Below are 19691 nucleotides of genomic sequence, written 5' to 3' on the forward strand. Positions count from 1 at the left end.
TAACTAATTAGTGACTGATGCATCATATTTGTTTCACTTAGGTCTGAGCTGTTGTCACTTCTGAGAACCTATAATTGTTATCATGAAGGGAAAAACTTCCAGCTGCGACACCGTGAGGTAAGAATTACAAGCACATTTTTTTAGAACCAGTTACTCATGCATTCCAGATATAAAATTAACATATCTGCAGGACATACCGCATGTAGAAATGTTTTACCTGTCAAATGATTATAAAAGTAATGAACTTAGCCTCTGGCATACTATGTAGCAGGACAACTTCTGAATGGCTTCGCAAAAGGTTTTCAGAGTCTGCTTTCCTGTCCTGCCTCCTGCATATGATAAGCAGATATCGACAATCTTTGAACCCCTGTCTAGGTGTTTTCATCCCTGTAAGATCCACTTAAACGACAGAGTTCCCAAACCCTGTCCTCAAGGCCCACCAACACAGTACATGTTTTGCAGGAAATCATAAAAATTCACAAGTGAGGTAATTACGGTAGTGTCTCACCAGAGCTAATTAACTATCTCTGTGGATTTCTACAAAACATTCACTGTTGGTGGGCCCTGTGGACAGGGTTTGGGAACACTAACTTAAAGGACAACTGAAGTGAAAAGAACATGGAGGCTGACATATTTATTTCCTTTTAAATAATACAAGTTGCCTGGCAGCCCTGCTGATCTATTTGGCTGCAGTAGTGTCTGAATACCTATATATACCAAACGATACAGCGCTCACCACCTTAGAGAAAGAAAGTTATTGTCCAGCTTGCTGTCAAAAAGGTTAGATAACTCCTTCCTTTTGCAAATAGTCACTCGTCACAGCCGCGCTTCTGGCAGAAATGAGCTTTTTGCTCCTTAGATATAACTAAGATAGCAAAATACAGTACATAACGGGTAACTTCCAACAGCAGTACACCCTGTCCTCTATAAACACACTGTGTCGGGGTTAACTCCACCACTTGCAGGAAGGGGGGGCACACACACTCCCCCTTCAGTCCCTGCTCACCAAACGGTTTCTTGCAACTGAGTGTATCACAAAATCACTTTGATCCAAACACTAGGGATAAACATAAACACCACTTCTCATAGCGTAAAAAGTTTCATTTAATATGGCTCACAAGCCCTGCTAAAATAGTTCTGCGTACCAAATAGTGTATTAAAACCAGCATATCTCACAGCGCTTTATAAATACAATAAATAACCGGCGACTGGCAGGTCTCTCCACGTCTCGTCCGGTAAACCCTCAGTCTGGCAAGTGTATCAGGAAGTGTATCAGGAAGCGTACGTGTCTCAGGCTGAATAACACCATAATCAAGCATGTAGCTTATCTTGTCAGATCTGACAAGAGGCTACCCATTCTGGTAAAAGTGGCAGATTTCTGGCAACACTACAGGACAGTTACCTGACTCAAATGATAACTGAACCAACTAGGGGAATGCGATACTGGATTTGCTCATTTCAAATAGACCAGATAATGTATCAAATGGGCAAGTTCAAGAACATTTGGGAAATAGTGATCACAACATGATAACGTTTGATCTGGTGACTCGTAAGCTGCAGCGCAGTGGGACAACTAAAACTATAAATTTTAGAAAAGCAATGTTCTACTAACTCAGGAAGGCACTAAGTTTGGTGAACTTGGATAATGTGCTACAGGGGAAGGACACTGAAGGGAAATGGCAAGCTTTTAAAATTATTCTCAATCAATATTGTAGTAAATATATCCCATCTGGAAACAAAACATCTAAGAATGAAAAAAGGTTATAGATGAATGGAAAAGTTAGAGATAAAATTAAGTGGAAAAAGAATGCCTATAAGGTCCTAAAAAAGGATGGGACCGAGGCTGCATTAAGCAATTATAAGGAGTGCAATAAAAGTTGTAAAAAAGAAATTAGGGTAGGGATCTCAAATCTAACCCAAAGAAGTTTTACAAGTACATCAACGCTAAAAAAAAGAAAGTTTGTCTGTATTGGACTCCTAAAGGATGAGGGTGGGAACTCAATGGTGGATGACCAAGGTAAGGCGGAGTTATTAAATGCTTTTTTTGCTTCTTCACAAGGGAAGATTACAGATGCAGAAGAGTCTCAGTCTTCCAACTGTAATATTAACCACTTGCCGACCAATGGATTTTTCACTGATCGGTGCTGCGGGGGCTCTACAGCCCGCAGCACCGATCAGGAGTGCAGCAGGGCGATCAGACTACCCCCCTTTTTTCCCCACTAGGGGGATGTCCTGCTGGGGGGGTCTGATCGCCGCCGGCCATCTGCGCTCCTCAAAGCCCCCCTCCGCAGCCATTTCCGCCCTCTTCCTCCTTACCTCCCTCCCTCCCTCTCTCCGTAATGCGCAGGACGGAGTTCCGTCCTGCGCATTGAAGGATAGGCTTCAGCCTATCATATGCCGGCGATCCCCGGCCAATCAGAGGCCGGGGATCGCCGATCTGCCCTACGGCGCTGCTGCGCAGCAGCGCCGTATGATGTAAACAGCGGGGATTTCTTCCCCGCCTGTTTACATTTTGCCGGAGAGCTGCGATCGGCGGCTCTCCGGCTGTTCACGGAGACACCCTCCGTGAACTGACATGAAAAGGCCGCTTCCATGGTAACCCGCAGATGACCAGTTTACGCCAATCGGCGTTAGCTGGTCGTCAAGAGGTTAAATAACGCAGGTAGAAGTGGAGGCAAGTGAAGGCATGCATCCTCGGATCCTAAGAGAATTCAGTTCAGTTATCGATAAACCCCTTTATCTTATCTTTTGTGACTCTCTTTAAACTGGCAGAGTTCCAGTAGATTGGCATACAGCCCACGTTTTGCCATTATTTAAGAAGGGCAAAAAATCAGATCCAGGAAATTATAGACCTGTAAGCTTAACATTAGTTGTATGCAAACTATTTGAGGGGTTACTAAAAGATACTATACAAGACTTCATAATAGAAAATAATCTTATTTCTCAGCATTAGCATGGGTTTACTAAAAACAGGTCCTGTTTGACTAACATGCTCAGCTTTTATGAGAACGCTAATGTGGATATTGGGAATGCTGTAGATGTGATAAACTTGGACTTTGCAAAGACCTTCGACACTGTTCCCCACAAAGGTCTGGTCCAAAAGTTAAGGATGCAAGGACTGGGGAAGAGTCTGTGTGCATGGATAGGGAACTGGCTAATGGACAGAAAACAAAGAGTTGTGGTCAATGGATCGTACTCAAAATGGGTGACTGTTAGCAGTTGGGTTTCACAGGGGTCAGTACTGGATCCAGTGCTCTTCCATTTATTTATCAATGATCTAGTAGATGCAGTAGAAAGCAATGTTGCTATTTTTGCAGATGATACAAAATTGTGCAGAATCATCAACTCTCAGGAAGATAGTGACAGGATCTGGGTAGGATGGCTATATGGGCACATAAATGGCAGATGAAATTCAATGTTGAACAATGTAAAGTCATGCATTTTGGTCGTACCAATGGTCTAGTACCATACACAATAAACTGGATACAGATGGGGACATCAAACTTGGAGAAGGACTTAGGAGTACTCATCGACAAAAAGTTAAATAATCGTATTCAATGCCAAGCCGCTGCAGCTAAAGCTAATCAAATTTTGGGATGCATTAAATGCGACATAGAAACTCGAGATGCTAGCATAATATTGCCCATGTTTAACTCTCTAGTAAGGTCACATCTGGAATATGGAATTCAGTACTGGACACCACATTACGGCAAAGATATTGCAGTTTTAGAGCAGGTGCAGAGATGGGCAAAAAAACTGGGTTTATTTAGTCTAGAGAAAAGACGCCTTAGAGGGGATCTAATTAACATGTATTAGAGGGCAATATAAAAGCTTGTCGGATTAGCTTTTCGTTCCTAGGCCTTCACAGAGGACTAGAGGACATGATCTGCACATGGAGGAAAAATGTTTTAGCCATATATTTAGGAAAGGGTTCTTTACAGTTGGAATGATTAAGATGTGGAATGCGTTGCCACAGAAAGTAATTATGGCAAATTCTATATCTGCATTTAAAGAGGAGCTGTTAGGTATAAGGTCACAGAGAAAATAAACACATATATCAGTAGCTAAATATAGGCTGTACTTACATTACATATGCATTTCACTGTCCACGTTTGGATTTCACAGAATTTTTATATAGTATATGCAGAGAATGATGCTCCTGACAGCTCATGGCAGGCTCCATGTTTGTCTGTCTCCTATGAAGCCAAATGTGTCGTCATGTCCTCCCTGCTTCCTGATCACAGAAAAGCTCGTACTGAATAACACTAGTTTGCAGTGAATATTAATGAGCCATGTGGCTAGGAACAATAGCGGACTCCTGCAGTGTACTCTGATGGGAGATTTATCAGTGCTGTGCGCTGGACTGAGTTACATGCTATTGTTACTTGACCCTGTAACTTCTCATTAGCAGCCGAGGGGAGGGCCCCAGAATGCTTTGCAGTATGGTTTGCGGCTTGCGTCTTCTTAAGAGCTTGGGTCTAACAGCTTTGCTGATAAGCACACATCAAATGAAAGAGAGATTTTTATCTTCACTATTGCCTTTTTGGCTTCCGTCTAAACTGTTTAACACAGGAGAATAGAGGTTTAAATTAGCTTCTGCAGCCTGACAGTTACTCTTTAAAGGAGGCTTAGATGCTTTCTTTGAGATGAAAGACATCCATGGCTATAATTACTAACGCCCAGTGGTGTTGATCCAGGATTTTATCTGATTGCCATCTGGAATCGGGAAGTAATTTTTTCCCTGTTGGGGCTAATTGGACCATGCCTTGTAAGAGTTTTTCACCTTCCTCTGTATCAACAGGGATATGTGAGGGAACAGACTGGTGTTGTACTTTGTTTATTGGTTGAACTCGATGGACGCATGTCTTTTTCAACCCAAATAACTATGTAACTATGCAATTATGTCAGAAACATCTGATCTGCTGCATGCTTGTTCAGGGTCTATTGCTAAAAGTATTTGAGGCAGAAAATCAGCAGGATAGCCAGACAACTGGTATTGCTCAAAAGAAAATACATATGTCAGCCTCCATATCCCCCTGGCTTCAGTTGTCCTTTGCATAACAAATGCTTTGTTTCATGGCTCTGTTATAATGTAACACAAATGTGCAACTGAAAACATTATAATTTCTCTAAGTACATTTTTATGCTTTTATACTGTAGTTAAAGTTATGATCATCTCCCTTGGGATCTTAGTAATTGCTGTTAATCAAGATACAGGCATCCAACTTCAACTTTTACAATATATTAAGGCAGTGCAAAATTGCATATGTGTTTTGTTGTGCACAGGTTTTTAGGTCTCTGGGACTTTTAAAGTGGATAGTCAGGAGATATAGGTTCAATCAAAGGTCATTTGTTTATTAAAACTATAAACATTTTATTTCAACATTGTATAAAAGAACACCTGTAAAAACATGCAATAACATTAGCATAGATATGCCACAATGGTTGTTAAATAGCATCTTTGTATACAACGTTTGTTCCATTCTTAGTAATTACTAATTGTATAGGGAGGAGAAATATACAGTCACCTAAAGGATTATAAGGAACACCATACTAATACGGTGTTTGACCACCTTTCGCCTTCAGAACTGCCTTAATTCTACGTGGCATTGATTCAACAAGGTGCTGAAAGCATTCTTTAGAAAAGTTGGCCCAGTTGATGGAGATTTGTGGGATGCACATCCAGGGCACGAAGCTTCCGTTCCATCACATCCCAAAGTTGCTCTATTGGGTTGAGATCTGGTGACTGTGGGGGCCATTTTAGTACAGTGAACTCATTGTCATATTCAAGAAACCAATTTGAAATTATTTGAGCTTTGTGACATGGTGCATTATCCTGCTGGAAGTAGCCATCAAAGGATGGGTACATGCTGGTCATGAAGGGATGGACATGGTCAGAAACAATGCTCAGGTAGCCCGTGGAATTTAAATGATGCTCGATAAGTACTAAGGGGCCTAAAGTGTGCCAAGAAAACATCCCCACACCATTACACCACCACCACCAGCCTGCACAGTGGTAACAAGGCGTGATGGATCCATGTTCTCATTCTGTTTATACCAAATTCTGACTCTATTGAGACTCCTCAGACCTGGCAACATTTTTCCAGTCTTCAACTGTCCAATTTTGTTGAGCTCGTGTAAATTGTAGCCTCCTTTTCCTATTTGTAGTGGAGATGAGTGGTACCCGGTGGGGTCTTCTGCTTTAGCCCATCCGCCTCAAGGTTGTGAGTGTTGTGGCTTCACAAATGCTTTGCTGCATATCTCGGTTGTAACTAGTGGTTATTTCAGTCAACGTTGCTCTTCTATCAGCTTGAATCAGTCAGCCCATTCTCCTCTGACCTCTAGCATCAACAAGGCATTTTAGCCCACAGGATTGCCGCATACTGGATGTTTTTTTTCCTTTTCACACCATTCTTTGTAAACCCTAGAAATGGTTGTGCATGAAAATCCCAGTAACTGAGCAGATTGTGAAATACTCAGATCGGCTCGTCTGGCACCAACAACCTTGCCACAATCTCCTAAATTTCAAACTGAATGTCAGAATGGGAAAGTTTTGCTTAAATCACCTTTCTTTTCCATTCTGACATTCAGTTTGAAATTCAGGAGATTGTCTTGACCAGGACCACACCACTGAATGCATTGAAGCAACTGCCATGTGTTTGATTAGATAACTGCATTAATGAGAAATTGAACAGGTGTTCCTAATAATCCTTTAGGTGAGTGTATATCTCCCTATGTACTCTGAACAGTGAATATGTTATGGCAAGAACTCAGTCTGGCTACTTGGGGATCTTGCCAGCCAATATGCAAAGTGGTTGGCTACTGCAGTCAATATTCAAATAAACAATGTTCAACTTACATTTTTGGACTCCCTGCTGTATGTGTACGTGGGGTGCCTCCAACTTTTATTGCAGCCTGCATTGGTATTTGCTGCCATGTGAAAGCATTACCCATTAGGCAGCTAATATCAGTGACAGAGACTGCAATAAGAGCCAGAGAATGAACACACACACACACACTGGGACAGACTGCCTTGTATATTTCCTTTCTGGAGACAGAAGTGAAATGACACAGGGGCAGGGGGAGGTACCATGGAATGGCAATGCCGCCACTGAACTTGTGTTGTTAACGCCACCACCGCGCTCCACAAAAGCCCTTGTTTTCGGACTTGACTAGTCGGCTCTTGTCAGGTCGTGTTCTTGACAGCCAAAGTTTGAAAGGAGTAAGTTCCTCTTGAATTGGCAGCATTTTGCGTGGTTGCCAGATAGATCCCAAAGTGGCCAACTTCAGGTTCCGGCCATAACAAATATAAATGGTCGACCACTTAGCTCAAGTGCTTGGCCCTTTATATTCGTTGTTTGAATGGTATATGCAAAGATGTCATGTAAAAATTATTGTGGCATATCCATGCTAATTTTATTACGTGTTTGTACATTAGAGATGTCACGAACATAGAACGGCGAATGTGGCGAACTGCCATAAACTTCAATGGACAGGCTAAATTTAAAACCTACGAAGACCTGGGCACAAAAGTGATTGAAAACTAGTTTTAAAGGGTCTAACACCTGGACAAGGGGCATGCCGGAGGGGGGTCCATGCCAAAAGTCCCACCAAAAATTATGGAGTTGACGCAGAGTCAGGTTTTAATCCCTAAAGAGCAGAAATCACATTATGCACAGCTCTGGGTGTCAGTGGGCTGTGAAGTGTCTCACACAGGGAAATGCAATAGTACTATTAGAATACAGTAAAATAATAATGCACTTGAGTGGTTCTGTGCCTGCAACTTAATGAGGCAACAGCAGTAGTGTGCACACAGCTCGAGTCAGTGGGCTGTGGAGTGTCACACACACAAAAAGACCGATGTGCTAGCCCTCAAAAGGGCTGTTTGCTTTCACAGCTAGTGAGGAACAAGGACACAGGCCTAGCTAATGCTTTCCCTACCTATCTGCAGCAAGTCTGACCCTGCTCTCACGAACAGTCACAGTCAGCATCCAGCAGAGAATGAATCCAATATGGCCACCACAACTGCTTTTTGATAGAGGGATTGGGGGGGGGGGGGGGGTCCAGGAAGGGGTGCTAGCTGATTGGCTGCCATGTGTCTGCTGACTGTGAGTTAAGGGGTCAAAGTTTAGCTCAATGATGATTTCTAGGGGGAAAATCGAAAATGCCAAATGCCAAATGTTCACTGCTGCGAATGTGAACAGTCGATGTTTGCAGAATATTGCTCGCTGGAGACCTGTTCGGGCCATCTCTATTGTACATGTGTTCTTTTATAAAAAATTGAGAAAATGTTTTTATATTTTTAATAAATGAATGACCTATGATTGAATCTATATCTACTGACTATCCTCTTTTAAGTCTTTTAAAACGTGTTTTATTAAATTCAATTGGGATGTTGGGGAAATTAATACAATTTCTGTAACCTTTACTGATACTAGTGCGTTATTTCCTAAATTGGTCTCCCTTATTTCTCTGTACATGTGTTTTGGGCAGAGTTGGTGAGAGATTTGCAACAAGCCTTTGCTTCATGCTCCCCCCCCCCCCCAACTGGAGAGAGCAGTACTAGATAACCTCTGCTTCATGTGCCCCCCCCCTAATATAGAAGTGTTATTCCCTACTTTCGCATACAATGTGAGTGCACAGCCACTAACCCCCCCTCCCCCCAAAAAAAAATTAAATAAAGAAGTGAATAAATAAAAAAATCTTGCTATTGTCTACATCCCCATCTTCTCCCCGCCCCCTTTAAACATTATCTCTGTTGCAGGGAGGTGAGACTGACTTGTATCCTCCCTGCTTTTACTTTGCTCACACAATACTAGGCAAAGACAAGTGCAGCAGATATGCACGATTCTAACCATATCTAGTGCCATGTCCTTCACTTGGGCCTCCTATTATCTACCTTCTTGTACTATTGCACAGCATGTCACATGTGGACACATGGCTATAGGGATGGTAAGGCTGCAGAGAACATCCATTGCACCAGTATAAGGAGCCTCATGCCCACCTGCCCCTCGTATAGATAGCCAGACAAGACCTTCCAGTATACCAAGGTAGGGGACCCCTGAACTACCTCTGTGCCAAATTGTAGCCTCCCAACCCTGCTGGTTCACAAATTCTTGGTAAATAGAGGAGGTAGTGGTGGACTTGCCTCCTCCAAGTAGACACACAACGACTGTAGTAAACACAGTCAATATATTTTATTTATTTATGAACTCCAAATATGCAACGCGTTTTGCAGGTTTGATCCCACTTCATCAGGCAATAACAACGGAGCAATAGCATATGTGGTCAGTAGAAGAGCCAGACCACATATGCGAGCCAGAGCGAGACCAAAGCGGAATTTCTCTCTGAATGTGTGAGGTTTTGCCTGGATCCCACCTTTCAGATTGCTGATCCGTCTACGTCGGCTCTTCAGTTTGCCTATGTGCTCTTAAAAGACGATTTGTTCACCTGGGCGTATGATGTGCTAAAAAACAATTCTTGGAATGATAATCTGTATCAGTTTCTTGCAGTGATATTCTCTCACTGGTTTGGACTGCCTGGCTTACCACCTGCTCTGATTGAATGTGTAGCTGCTGCTAAGTCAGCTGATCTTTCCCTTCCATGCAAAACCATTCAGTATGATAATGATGTTTACCATGATGTTGATCTGTCTCCTGGTTTCTTGCCTCAATCCAAAGCTTATGTGGATCCTACTATAGGTAGGATCGCACACTATATTAAAGCAGTTAAAAAATCTGTTCTTGTTCCTGAACTCCACCCATATGGAGATTATCTGGATACTGGCCTGTTTGAACCTCCATTTGCCTCATGGGACATTGAGGCCTTGATGGAGGAATTTGATTTTGATTGGAAAGCCTTTTGCGATTTTTACATCGCAAAAAGCGAAGATGTCTTGAATGATTGTCTCGATTCTATGTACCTTTTGATTGATTCCGATGAATGTGACGAGGGTGATGTGGATCTGATGATTTATGTATGGCAGACGATTTTGGATGAGTTGCACACACACCAACCAATTGATTCCAATAAAGAGACATCGTTGTCGGATGATTGTTCCTGCCTTTCTGGGGTAAAGCATGTGATTCGTGACATTGTGCGATCTGAAGTGAGTGGGTGCGCCACTGTGGTTGATTCCTGTGCGAATCCTGGAGGATTCTCTCCTGACTGCGTGCAGTTTAAATCTGTGCGATCTGATGCCTGTTTCTCTGATGTTCCTGCAGATTGTGATCAGCATGAATGTGACAGTTTTCTCAAGGATATGTGGGACCCCTTGTCATTTAGAGACAGATCTTTAAGATCTTCCATCTGTGATCCTGCCATGGGGAAAATTCCTAAATTTTGCAGCATCAAAAGTAAAATTAATATGTCTAATAAAGTTTTTCCTGATGTTGTCGCTATTTCTACTGCAGATGCGTCTTTGTCTCACCCTGTTCACATCTGTAAGGGCCCGTTGCCTGGTGACAGTTGCTCCAGTGTTTCTGTCCTGAACACCTTACAGTCTGCCCCGCAGATCGCGGAGGTTTGCGCTATGGAAGCGTCAGTTTCACAACCTAAAGCGATGTTTGATTCGCAGGTTTTGCGTTCTGGCTCCTCGGATTTGACATTGTTAGCCGACTCTAAGAGTGAGACAGCGCTTCGGTTTTGCGAATCTGACTCTGAAACATTTTTGCTGGGTCCAGAGAAAGTTTCTCTGAGCCTGCCCTGTACCATGAATAACAATATGATGTCCAATCACACTGACATTTGTGAGTCCCTTTCTTGTTCTGAGGAAAATGCTGATTCTGCACCCTGTACTCTGGATAAGTTAAGATGGCCTTGTTTAGAGTCTCCTGCAGTGTCCCTAGAGGCTCGTCTAGGTATTGCCACTATACTCACCTGTTTTTCTGCAGTTTTGGAGTTGCAAGCTAGTTTGACTGCTACGCAGAATTCTGGGTGCAGCGAGATTAAAGTTAGGGAGTCAGTGTGTGTTCCAGTAAATATTCCTGTACGTTCCGCTCATGATGATGAAATTCAGTCTCAGTTTATGGTGGAACCTGCCCTGGGACATCTGCCCTGTTCACAAAATAAAGTTCCAGTTTTGCCCTGTAACATGGATAGTTCAGAATCCTTCTCAGAAAACTTGAAAAATGATGTTCCTGAGGTCTTGCCTGATGTCCTGGAGACCTCTGAGTTCCTCCAAAAGGGTGCAGAACTTGTAGGAGATGTCTCCTGCCCCCCAGGTCCTTCTGAGGTGTTGCCCACTTCCGTAGGCATTGCTGCCTTGCTGGCTACTTTTTCAGCTCTGGTGGAGCTTGTCGTGTGTAGTCAATGAGGAGTTTTTGTCAGATACCATTACAGTCACTGAGACTTCTAAGCCTGAGTACGAGGTTTTTTTTGAGAGTCCAGTGCTTGAGACCCCTGCTCATGATGATTCTCTTCCCAGTACTGGTTTTGGTCCTGTCGTGCCGGACTCTGAGGTTGGCAGTTCCCCGACATGTTCTGAGGGTTCTCCTGTGCTGGTGTACCCCAATGTGCTCTGTGACCCAGAAAGCCCAAGTGTGCCTTGGTTACCAGCATGCTCAGATGCTTCCTCGGTGGAGACATGCTCTGATATGGCCTGCCTGCTTGTATGCCCAGAAGTTGTCACTGAAAGTCTTGATCTTGATGGGTGTCCTCGTAATTCTGAGTCCAGAATAGTCATTGGTTCCATGGGAGGGCTTGGTGGTTCTCCGTGTGAGCCTGGTGGTTGTTCTGCCCTCTTGGGATCTCTGTGGAGCTTTGAGGGTTCTGGGAGATTCCGGGAGATATTTTGCTTGGTGCCCTGGATAAGATCAATGGTGGCTTTTGTGTTGTAAGGGATACTTCGAACAGGTATTGTGGCAGGTTTGGTATTTTCGGACGCTCCTTGGAAGATGGTGGGTATTGTCTGGAGGGTGTCGATGGCTTCTTCTCTGGCGTTCACAGTCCTGATGGGTGTTATACTGAGACTAGTAGTACTGATGGACATGTTTCGGTGGCGTTTGCTTCCGATGAGGTCGGTTTCGGCTGGCCTGACTCTGGAATTGGGCCTTGTCGGGCTGTTCTGACCTTCATGAGTCTTCAGTTAGAGTTTTTTGCAAATATCAGGTTAGAGGGTCATCTGGAATTCGACCCTGGAGGGGGGGGGTACTGTAATGATCTGCTCAGCTGCCTGTGCAGGCAGGCAGCCCTTTGACCACTGTTCAGGTCTGCATTCTGCAGGTCTCTGGAAGAGAGACCTTTTGTCAGTATTGCAGCTTGCTGCTGAGGAATTTGCATATGTTTGTCATGCAGATTGCCTAGCCACATCCCTTGTGGGCTTCGTCTATAAAGAGCTATGTTTCTCACAGTAAGTTGCTGGTCATAAGAGTTAGATCCTGTGTAAGACTCGCTGGGAGTGTCAGCTTTGCTTTTTGTTGAAGATTAGCCTAGAGTAATCGCTGGAAACTGCACTGGGCAGGTTTCCCTAGTTCAGTTAGGATTGCTTATCTGTTTTGTTTGTCTGTTGCGATTGTCCTGTCCCAGCGGTGGTCGACAGGAAATCGTTCTGTGTGTCTGGCTGCTAACCAGAACAGCGGTTGTTACTGGTAGCCCCTTCTGATCTGTACCTGGATCACACTAGCATCTTGCGCTAGTGCTGTGGATCCTTCTGTTCTGCTACTCTGTACCTGGATCGCACTAGCATCCTGCGCTAGTGCTGTGGATCCTTCTGTTCTGCTACTCTGTACCTGGATCGCACTAGCATCCTGCGCTAGTGCTGTGGATCCTTCTATTCTGCTACTCTGTACCTGGATCGCACTAGCATCCTGCGCTAGTGCTGTGGATCCTTCTGTTCTGCTACTCTGTACCTGGATCGCACTAGCATCCTGCGCTAGTGCTGTGGATCCTTCTGTTCTGCTACTCTGTACCTGGATCGCACTAGCATCCTGCGCTAGTGCTGTGGATCCTTCTGTTCTGTCTTCCTGGATCGCGCTAGCCACCTGCGCTAGTGCTGTGGATCCTATCGTTCGCTTATTCATGTTTTCGTTTGTCTGTCTTGTCTGCTACGAACGCTTGCTGGAGGCTTGGTGAGGTAACCGTTAAGCAAGCGTTCGCGTCCTCTGTTTCATGTTTGTCTGTCGGTGGTTAGTTAGGCGTGTTTGTCTCTATTGTGCTTATCACGTGGAGACCGCGCATAAACGCGTGCGGTGTTCGCGTTTAGCTAGCGTTTGTTATTTTCCGTATCTCCTCATTGTATGATTTGCTGTGCCTTTGCTACTCTCGTGCTCTGCCTTGCTGTAACCTTGTGTCACGTCTGGCGATCGCACCTCTCGCGATCGCGTTCCTACTTCATATCTGCTGTGGTGTGTGCACTGTCGCGGGTTGGCGACTAGTTTGGTACACACACATACAATCTGTCTCTGTGCTCATTCTCAATCGCCTCTCTTGCGATTGCGTTCCGTCCCTTCGTGCAATTCCTGTCTGGCGTGTGTGGTAGGGCAGAGGAGCTGTTCCTCTGCACTCCACAGCTCCCCCTGTCGACAGGAATTTCCCTCTACAGGTGCATTGCACCTTCTGCTGGGTTTCCGCAAATTATACGTTTGTGGAGGATTTCCGCAGTGTCAACGCACACGTCTTGTGCGCTGATCACGGAGAGAATTCCACATTCGTTACACTGGCTAATTGCAATGCTGGATGTTATGAGGATTGAGAGGAAAGACACTGGAAGCTGGAAATAACCACTTTACCATATAAATAGCTGAAAGAACAGCAGATTTATTTTTGTCCTGTTTACGGAAGAGTGTAATAACTGATAAGTATCAGCACATACAGCTGTGAGAAACTGTCGTGCTGTCTTTTTTTACACAAACTCTTTGTCAGGTTTACTTCATTCACATCTGTTATTTTTCTTGATAAACAATATCCTTGATATTGGCTTCCCAGGACCATACTGAAAGAATACTACTTTCCGATTGTATCAGCCAATGCAGAGAAATGGTGCGCAGTGGGTATTTTCTACTCACGTCCCAGGGGGTCCAGATGCTGGCAGCTAATTTCCACCATTGTTTTTCCTCTCCATGGAGGTGCTAAATCACTCTGGTGAGATTGCCGTCGGCGATCTCACTACAGAGTTACAGCGCCACCCGGAGGACGGGGGGGAAATTGCAGCACTGGATTCCAGGGAGGTGAGTAAGTGCTGGGGCTGCTGCTGGCTTTCTGGTGGCATGATTTTTTCCCTGCTTTTAGGGTCTGAAAGGTTTGGGAAAAAACGTAAAATCCAGGAATGATCATACCGCCAGGAAGGTTAAATGAAGGGAGTGAGCATCACAGAGCTACTCTTAGCACTCCGTGCTTTATGTAATTCTTATACACAACTTTAGCTCCATTAAGAAAGATGATGATGGTTACTTTAACATTAAAATGGGAACTGTTAATTAGCATAGGCCTGAATAGCATAACAATGGTACCGTAGGCATAGCTCCCAACTGTCCCTCTTTTGAAGGGACAGTCCCTCTTTGGGAACATGTAATTTTTTTTCACTAAAAAATTGGTTTAATTGACTCTAAACCATATTCCCATCCTTTAAATTGATATATTTATTCTTTTCATTGTGTTAGTATGAAGGCCAACCAGGATAGAAAAGACCAGTGTAGTTTGAATTATAAAACAACACAGTTTTCTTATGAATGTTTATGGCATGCATGACTATGGGTCTGCCAGGGGCGTGCTTAGAGGCGTTGTTAGGGCAAGGCTTAAGTGTCCCTCTTTCTTATATCAAAAAGTTGGGAGGTATGCTATGTGTGCTAATAAACATTAATTGTTCAGATTTAGTCTTCATTGGATGTTGCAACCCTTCTGGAATTCTAGAACTAGAAACACACACACACACACACACACACACACACACACACACACACACACACACACACACACACACTCACACAGACACACACAGACACACACACACACAGACACAGACACACACACACACAGACACAGACACACACACACACACAGACACACACACAGACACACACACACACAGACACACACACACAGACACACACACACACAGACACACACACACACACACAGACACACACACACACCACACACACACACACACCACACACACACACACACACACACACACACAGACACAGACACACACACACACACACACACACACAGACACACACACAGACACACACACAGACACACATACAGACACACAGACAAACACACACACACACACACACACACACACACACACCCTTCATAATTATAGGAAGGGTTTGTTACATGGGTGCAGTGATTTTGGTCCGTTGAGCTTTATCTACCTGATAATAATTTGTGCATCCTTTACAAAATTATGGGAGCTTTTAAAGCTAATCAATTATTATTATTAGTAGTAGTATAGTAGTAGTAGTAGTATTTATAGATTATGTAGACTATTCTCAAAATTGTTAAAGGCAAAATGTGCCTTGCCTAGGGCACCAAAATAGCCAGTAATTGCTCTAGAAGCACAAGCACAGTACACACGCAATTCATTCATTGCACTGGTAGTGCGTTTACATCATGCTTTGTGTATACATGATGTCATTATCAATTCTCAGCCTGAAGATTTAAGATTTACCCATAATGCAATTACTGCAGTGATGAAGTAAAATAAATGTTACAGTGAAAGCGAATATTAAAATGATCTCATAAAAAAGTACAAAAACCGTGCTAAAATAAATACAATTTATTAGTGCACGAGCGTCAAATAATGATTCTATTTAAAGTCTGTAAAAATATATTAGCTCTTCAGTCTTTTAATTTGCAGAAAAGTCATAACTCATATATAACAGGTAATTGTGGTTTGTGGAATTTAGTTACAGATCGATGACTTTTATAACCGGGGGAACAGCATTTCTTCTGGAGGTGTGGAGGTCTGCTGCACCCCTCCTGTGTACTGTGAAGTTCATTGCTTTCAATACTGCTGCATTGTAGCCTTCCGTTTGTGTCAGCAGATTTATGTAGGATTAGTGTCATATTCTGAGGCACATTCAAACAGTTGGTTGTTTTACAGAGTTGAACACATTCTTGATTCTCCTTTCTGTTTTGTCTGTAAAGCCATGCCAGTGGGTCCGTACAAGTTTGTATAGAGCCTGTATTCTGCTGGCAGCTTGATTCCGGTGTCACAGCAAAGACTCTAGTATCATAAATAGTTATTGACGATCTGGGTCTAAAGTGAGTCCTCCTCTGACTTCTGCACTGTCCACACTGCATTTGGGCTGTTAGAGAACTCGGCTGTGCAAGTGTCTGAATGGACTTAACATAATCATCCAGTGTGCTGTCCATGTAAAAATCTGTCAATGCATTCTCATGATGATTTGCCCCCTCTGTAATCTCACTGATGGTTGGCAGGTGCTCAACTGAGATCAGAAGCTGGGACCTCATCACTAAAAAAAAAAAACATAGTTTAAGATCAAATACAGTCAGTAACAGAATATAAAGGGAACCTGAAGTGAGAGGCATGTGGAGGCTGCCATATACATTTCCTTTTAAACAATATCTGTTGCCTTGCAGTCATGCTGATTTCTCTGGCTGCAGTATGAATCATTCACCTGAAGCAAACATGTGGCTAATCTAGTCAGACCAGTCAGAAAGAGCACCTGATCTTCATGCTTGTTTAGGATTTAAGAGCACCTGACCTGCATGCTTGTTCAGGTTCTATGGCTAAAAGCATTGTAGGCAGAGGATCAGCAGGACAGCCAGGTAATGTGCATTGTTTAAAAGGAAATAAATATGTTAGCCTTCACATTCCTCTCACTTTAGGTGTACTTTAAAAGAAATACTAATGTTCTAGGTATCTCTTTTACAGTGGAACAATTGTCACATGATACAATAAAAGCGAGCATATTTCTCTCACTAGGATATTACTAAATGTTTCACAGTGCATATGTATTAAAAAGATAAATTACATTTGAAATTATTTTGTATTCAAAAATAAACTAAAACACACATTAGTATATTATGAATTCAGAATAAAGTATACCATTAATCTGTATGGCTTTAATTATAACATTTGTGCATATATTATACATAATATCAGATTTCAGAGTTAAGATTTATCTTTTTTCTGTATTAATTTTCAGTTCATGAGTACTATATGCTTACCTATTGGTTAGATGAGCTGTAATAGGTGCCGTTTTCTGGTGAGGTGCTCTGTGGTCAGTCTTACTCTGATTGATAAAAACATGTTAGCTTCTTTTTATAGCTTTCAGCAGCTTCCAGCCACAAAGCTGCACTTCTCAATATAGCATCAGCTTTGACCATGAGCGAGGATGGGAGGAAGGTGATGTCCCTCAGGAAGTGGGGGGTGGGAGGAGGAGGCCTACACCTTCTAATGGCCACAGAACAGATTTGTTTTCCCTTTCCTTTCCTGCCCGGCCTGAGCCACTGTACCTTACAGCAGCGGGGGTGACAACGTGTGTCGTTCACAGACACCTCGGTGCACACACGTACCCTGCCTTCCTTGTAACAGATGATTGTCTGACAGAAACCATTTTTCTTTATTGATGAAAGCTATAAACTAGGACTTTTAATTCTCCCAAAATATCATGTGACATTACACTAATAAAAATCTACCTTCAGATCATATTTTTAATTTGTCTAATCCTGTTAAAATCATGAATTGTAATTTGTAGACTTTTTCTGGCTGCAGACATTGATGAACTATAAATAGCTTCTTAAATGCCAGTTATACTGCATCCATTGCACAGGTAACTATAGTAACACATCATAGGTTGGATAAAGAGGGTTGGCAGTGATTTTAACCGTTTAAGGATTAAATGGCTTTGGCAGTGTTGACCAAGAGAATATCTATCTTTCCCTTTCTAAGCTCATTGGTGTGGAAAATAAAGCGTAAAGAGTATTTTTTTGTCATTCTATATGTAAGTGAGCAAGAACCTGCAAACTAATTTATGCAGTTGTCTCCACTTTTCCTGTTCTTGACTCATTGGGGTTGATTCATTAAACATCAAAAATATCGGCACCAGGGGGGAGCTAACCAGGGCTGTAGCAACCCCACAATGTTCATTAGCATCCTAATACCACAGGCACCCCTCCCTCAGTACCAGCTGGTGCTTTTAGGGTGCTAATATCAGGATGGACGAGGCAGGCACACGCAGGGCAAGAGCTTGGTACGGTACTTATGTTGCCGGGATCTATATGCGCACATGTACTTTTTGGTCTCTTGCATTCCATCTTATTGTAACAGGGGAGCTGTTACTATGAGACGTATACCTATACCAGGCTACCTATAGGTACTGGGGTACCTATACCGGTCTAACAGGCTACCTATACTGGAGGCACCTATACCAGGCTACCCATACTAGAGACAGCTATACCTTGCTAGCTATACTGGGGGACACCTATACCAGGCTACCTATACTGGGGGGCACCTATACCAGGCTACCTATACTGGGGGCACCTATACCTGGCTAAGTATATAGGGGGCCCCTATACCCGGCTACCTGTGCTGGGCATACCTATGCCTTGCTAGCTATACTGGAGGCACATATACCTTGCTAGCTATACTGGGGTGCACCAATACCAGGCTACCTATACTGGGGGCACCTACACCAGGCTACCTATACTGGAGGCACCTAGACCAGGATACCTATACTGGGGCACCTGGCAACCTATACTGGGGGAATCTATACCAGGCTACCTATACTGGGGGCACCTATACCACGTACATTTGAAAAGGGTGGCTGGGAAAAAGGGCACCTGGTGTAGCCCATATGCCAAATTCGGCTACAAAGGGCACCTGGTGTAGCCCATATGCCAAATTTAGCTACAATGGGCACGTGATGTAGGCAAAATGTCAAATTTGGCTACAAAGGGTGCCCGGTGTAGCCCATATTCCAAATTCGGCTACAAAGGGTGCCCGGTGTAGCCCATATTCCAAATTCGGCTACAAAGGGTGCCCGGTGTAGCCCATATGCCAAATTCAGCTAAAAGGGCATCTGGTGTAGCCCATATGCCAAATTCCACGACAAAGGGTCTCTGGTGTAGCCGAAAAGCTCAGAATCAGAATCTTTATTTTCGCAAAGCATGACTGGGTCATGCCCGGAATTGGTCTTGGCACGTACAGGATACAGATAGGATAGGGCCTACAGAATACATCAGAAGGATCAACACTATATCACACATAACATACAGAGAAAGCATACAAAAAACACTCAATTCTTGCATCATTACAAAACACTCAAAAATTATCACTGGGCTTTGTGCTGCTATGTGTATGTGCAACGGCAACGGCAACAGCATGGTCACTTTGTGGTGGGGAGTGCGTGGAGAGAGTTCAGTGAGTTGACAGCTGAGGGGAAGAAGCTGTTCCTGTGTCTAGTGGTCCTGGTGTAGATGGACCAATACCTCCGGCCCAAAGGAAACTGGCTGAAAAACCAGTTGCCTGGGTGTGAGGGGTCATTTGCAATCCTCAAAGCTCTGGAGCACAGCCTTGAGTGGTAGAGGAGGTCCAGAGCGGGTAGCGGTTTTCCGATAATTCTCTCCGCTGATCTGATGACTCTCTGCAGTTTGTATCTGTCACTGGCGGAGGAGCTGGCATACCAGACTAGGATGGAAGATCAGAGGACAGATTCAATTGTAGCGGAGTAGAAGTTGGTCAGAAGTTTTGGGGACATGCCGAACTTCTTCAGTTG

At 43.6% G+C, this 19691-nt stretch overlaps 1 protein-coding gene across 5 annotated transcripts in view; it reads left to right on the forward strand.

The window, feature by feature from the left end:
- The window catches only part of RASSF4 (Ras association domain family member 4), a 395766-nt gene that overhangs the window by 235762 nt on the left and 140313 nt on the right, over nucleotides 1–19691 (forward strand). For all 5 annotated transcript variants that reach the window (XM_068255316.1, XM_068255318.1, XM_068255319.1 and 2 more), the window contains one exon: nucleotides 42–117. In XM_068255316.1, coding sequence (XP_068111417.1) covers nucleotides 42–117 — 76 coding nt within the window. The remainder of the gene's footprint in view (nucleotides 1–41; nucleotides 118–19691) is intronic.

Source organism: Hyperolius riggenbachi, chromosome 10 (genome assembly GCF_040937935.1).
Source record: "Hyperolius riggenbachi isolate aHypRig1 chromosome 10, aHypRig1.pri, whole genome shotgun sequence".
NCBI classification, from domain to species: domain Eukaryota; kingdom Metazoa; phylum Chordata; class Amphibia; order Anura; family Hyperoliidae; genus Hyperolius; species Hyperolius riggenbachi.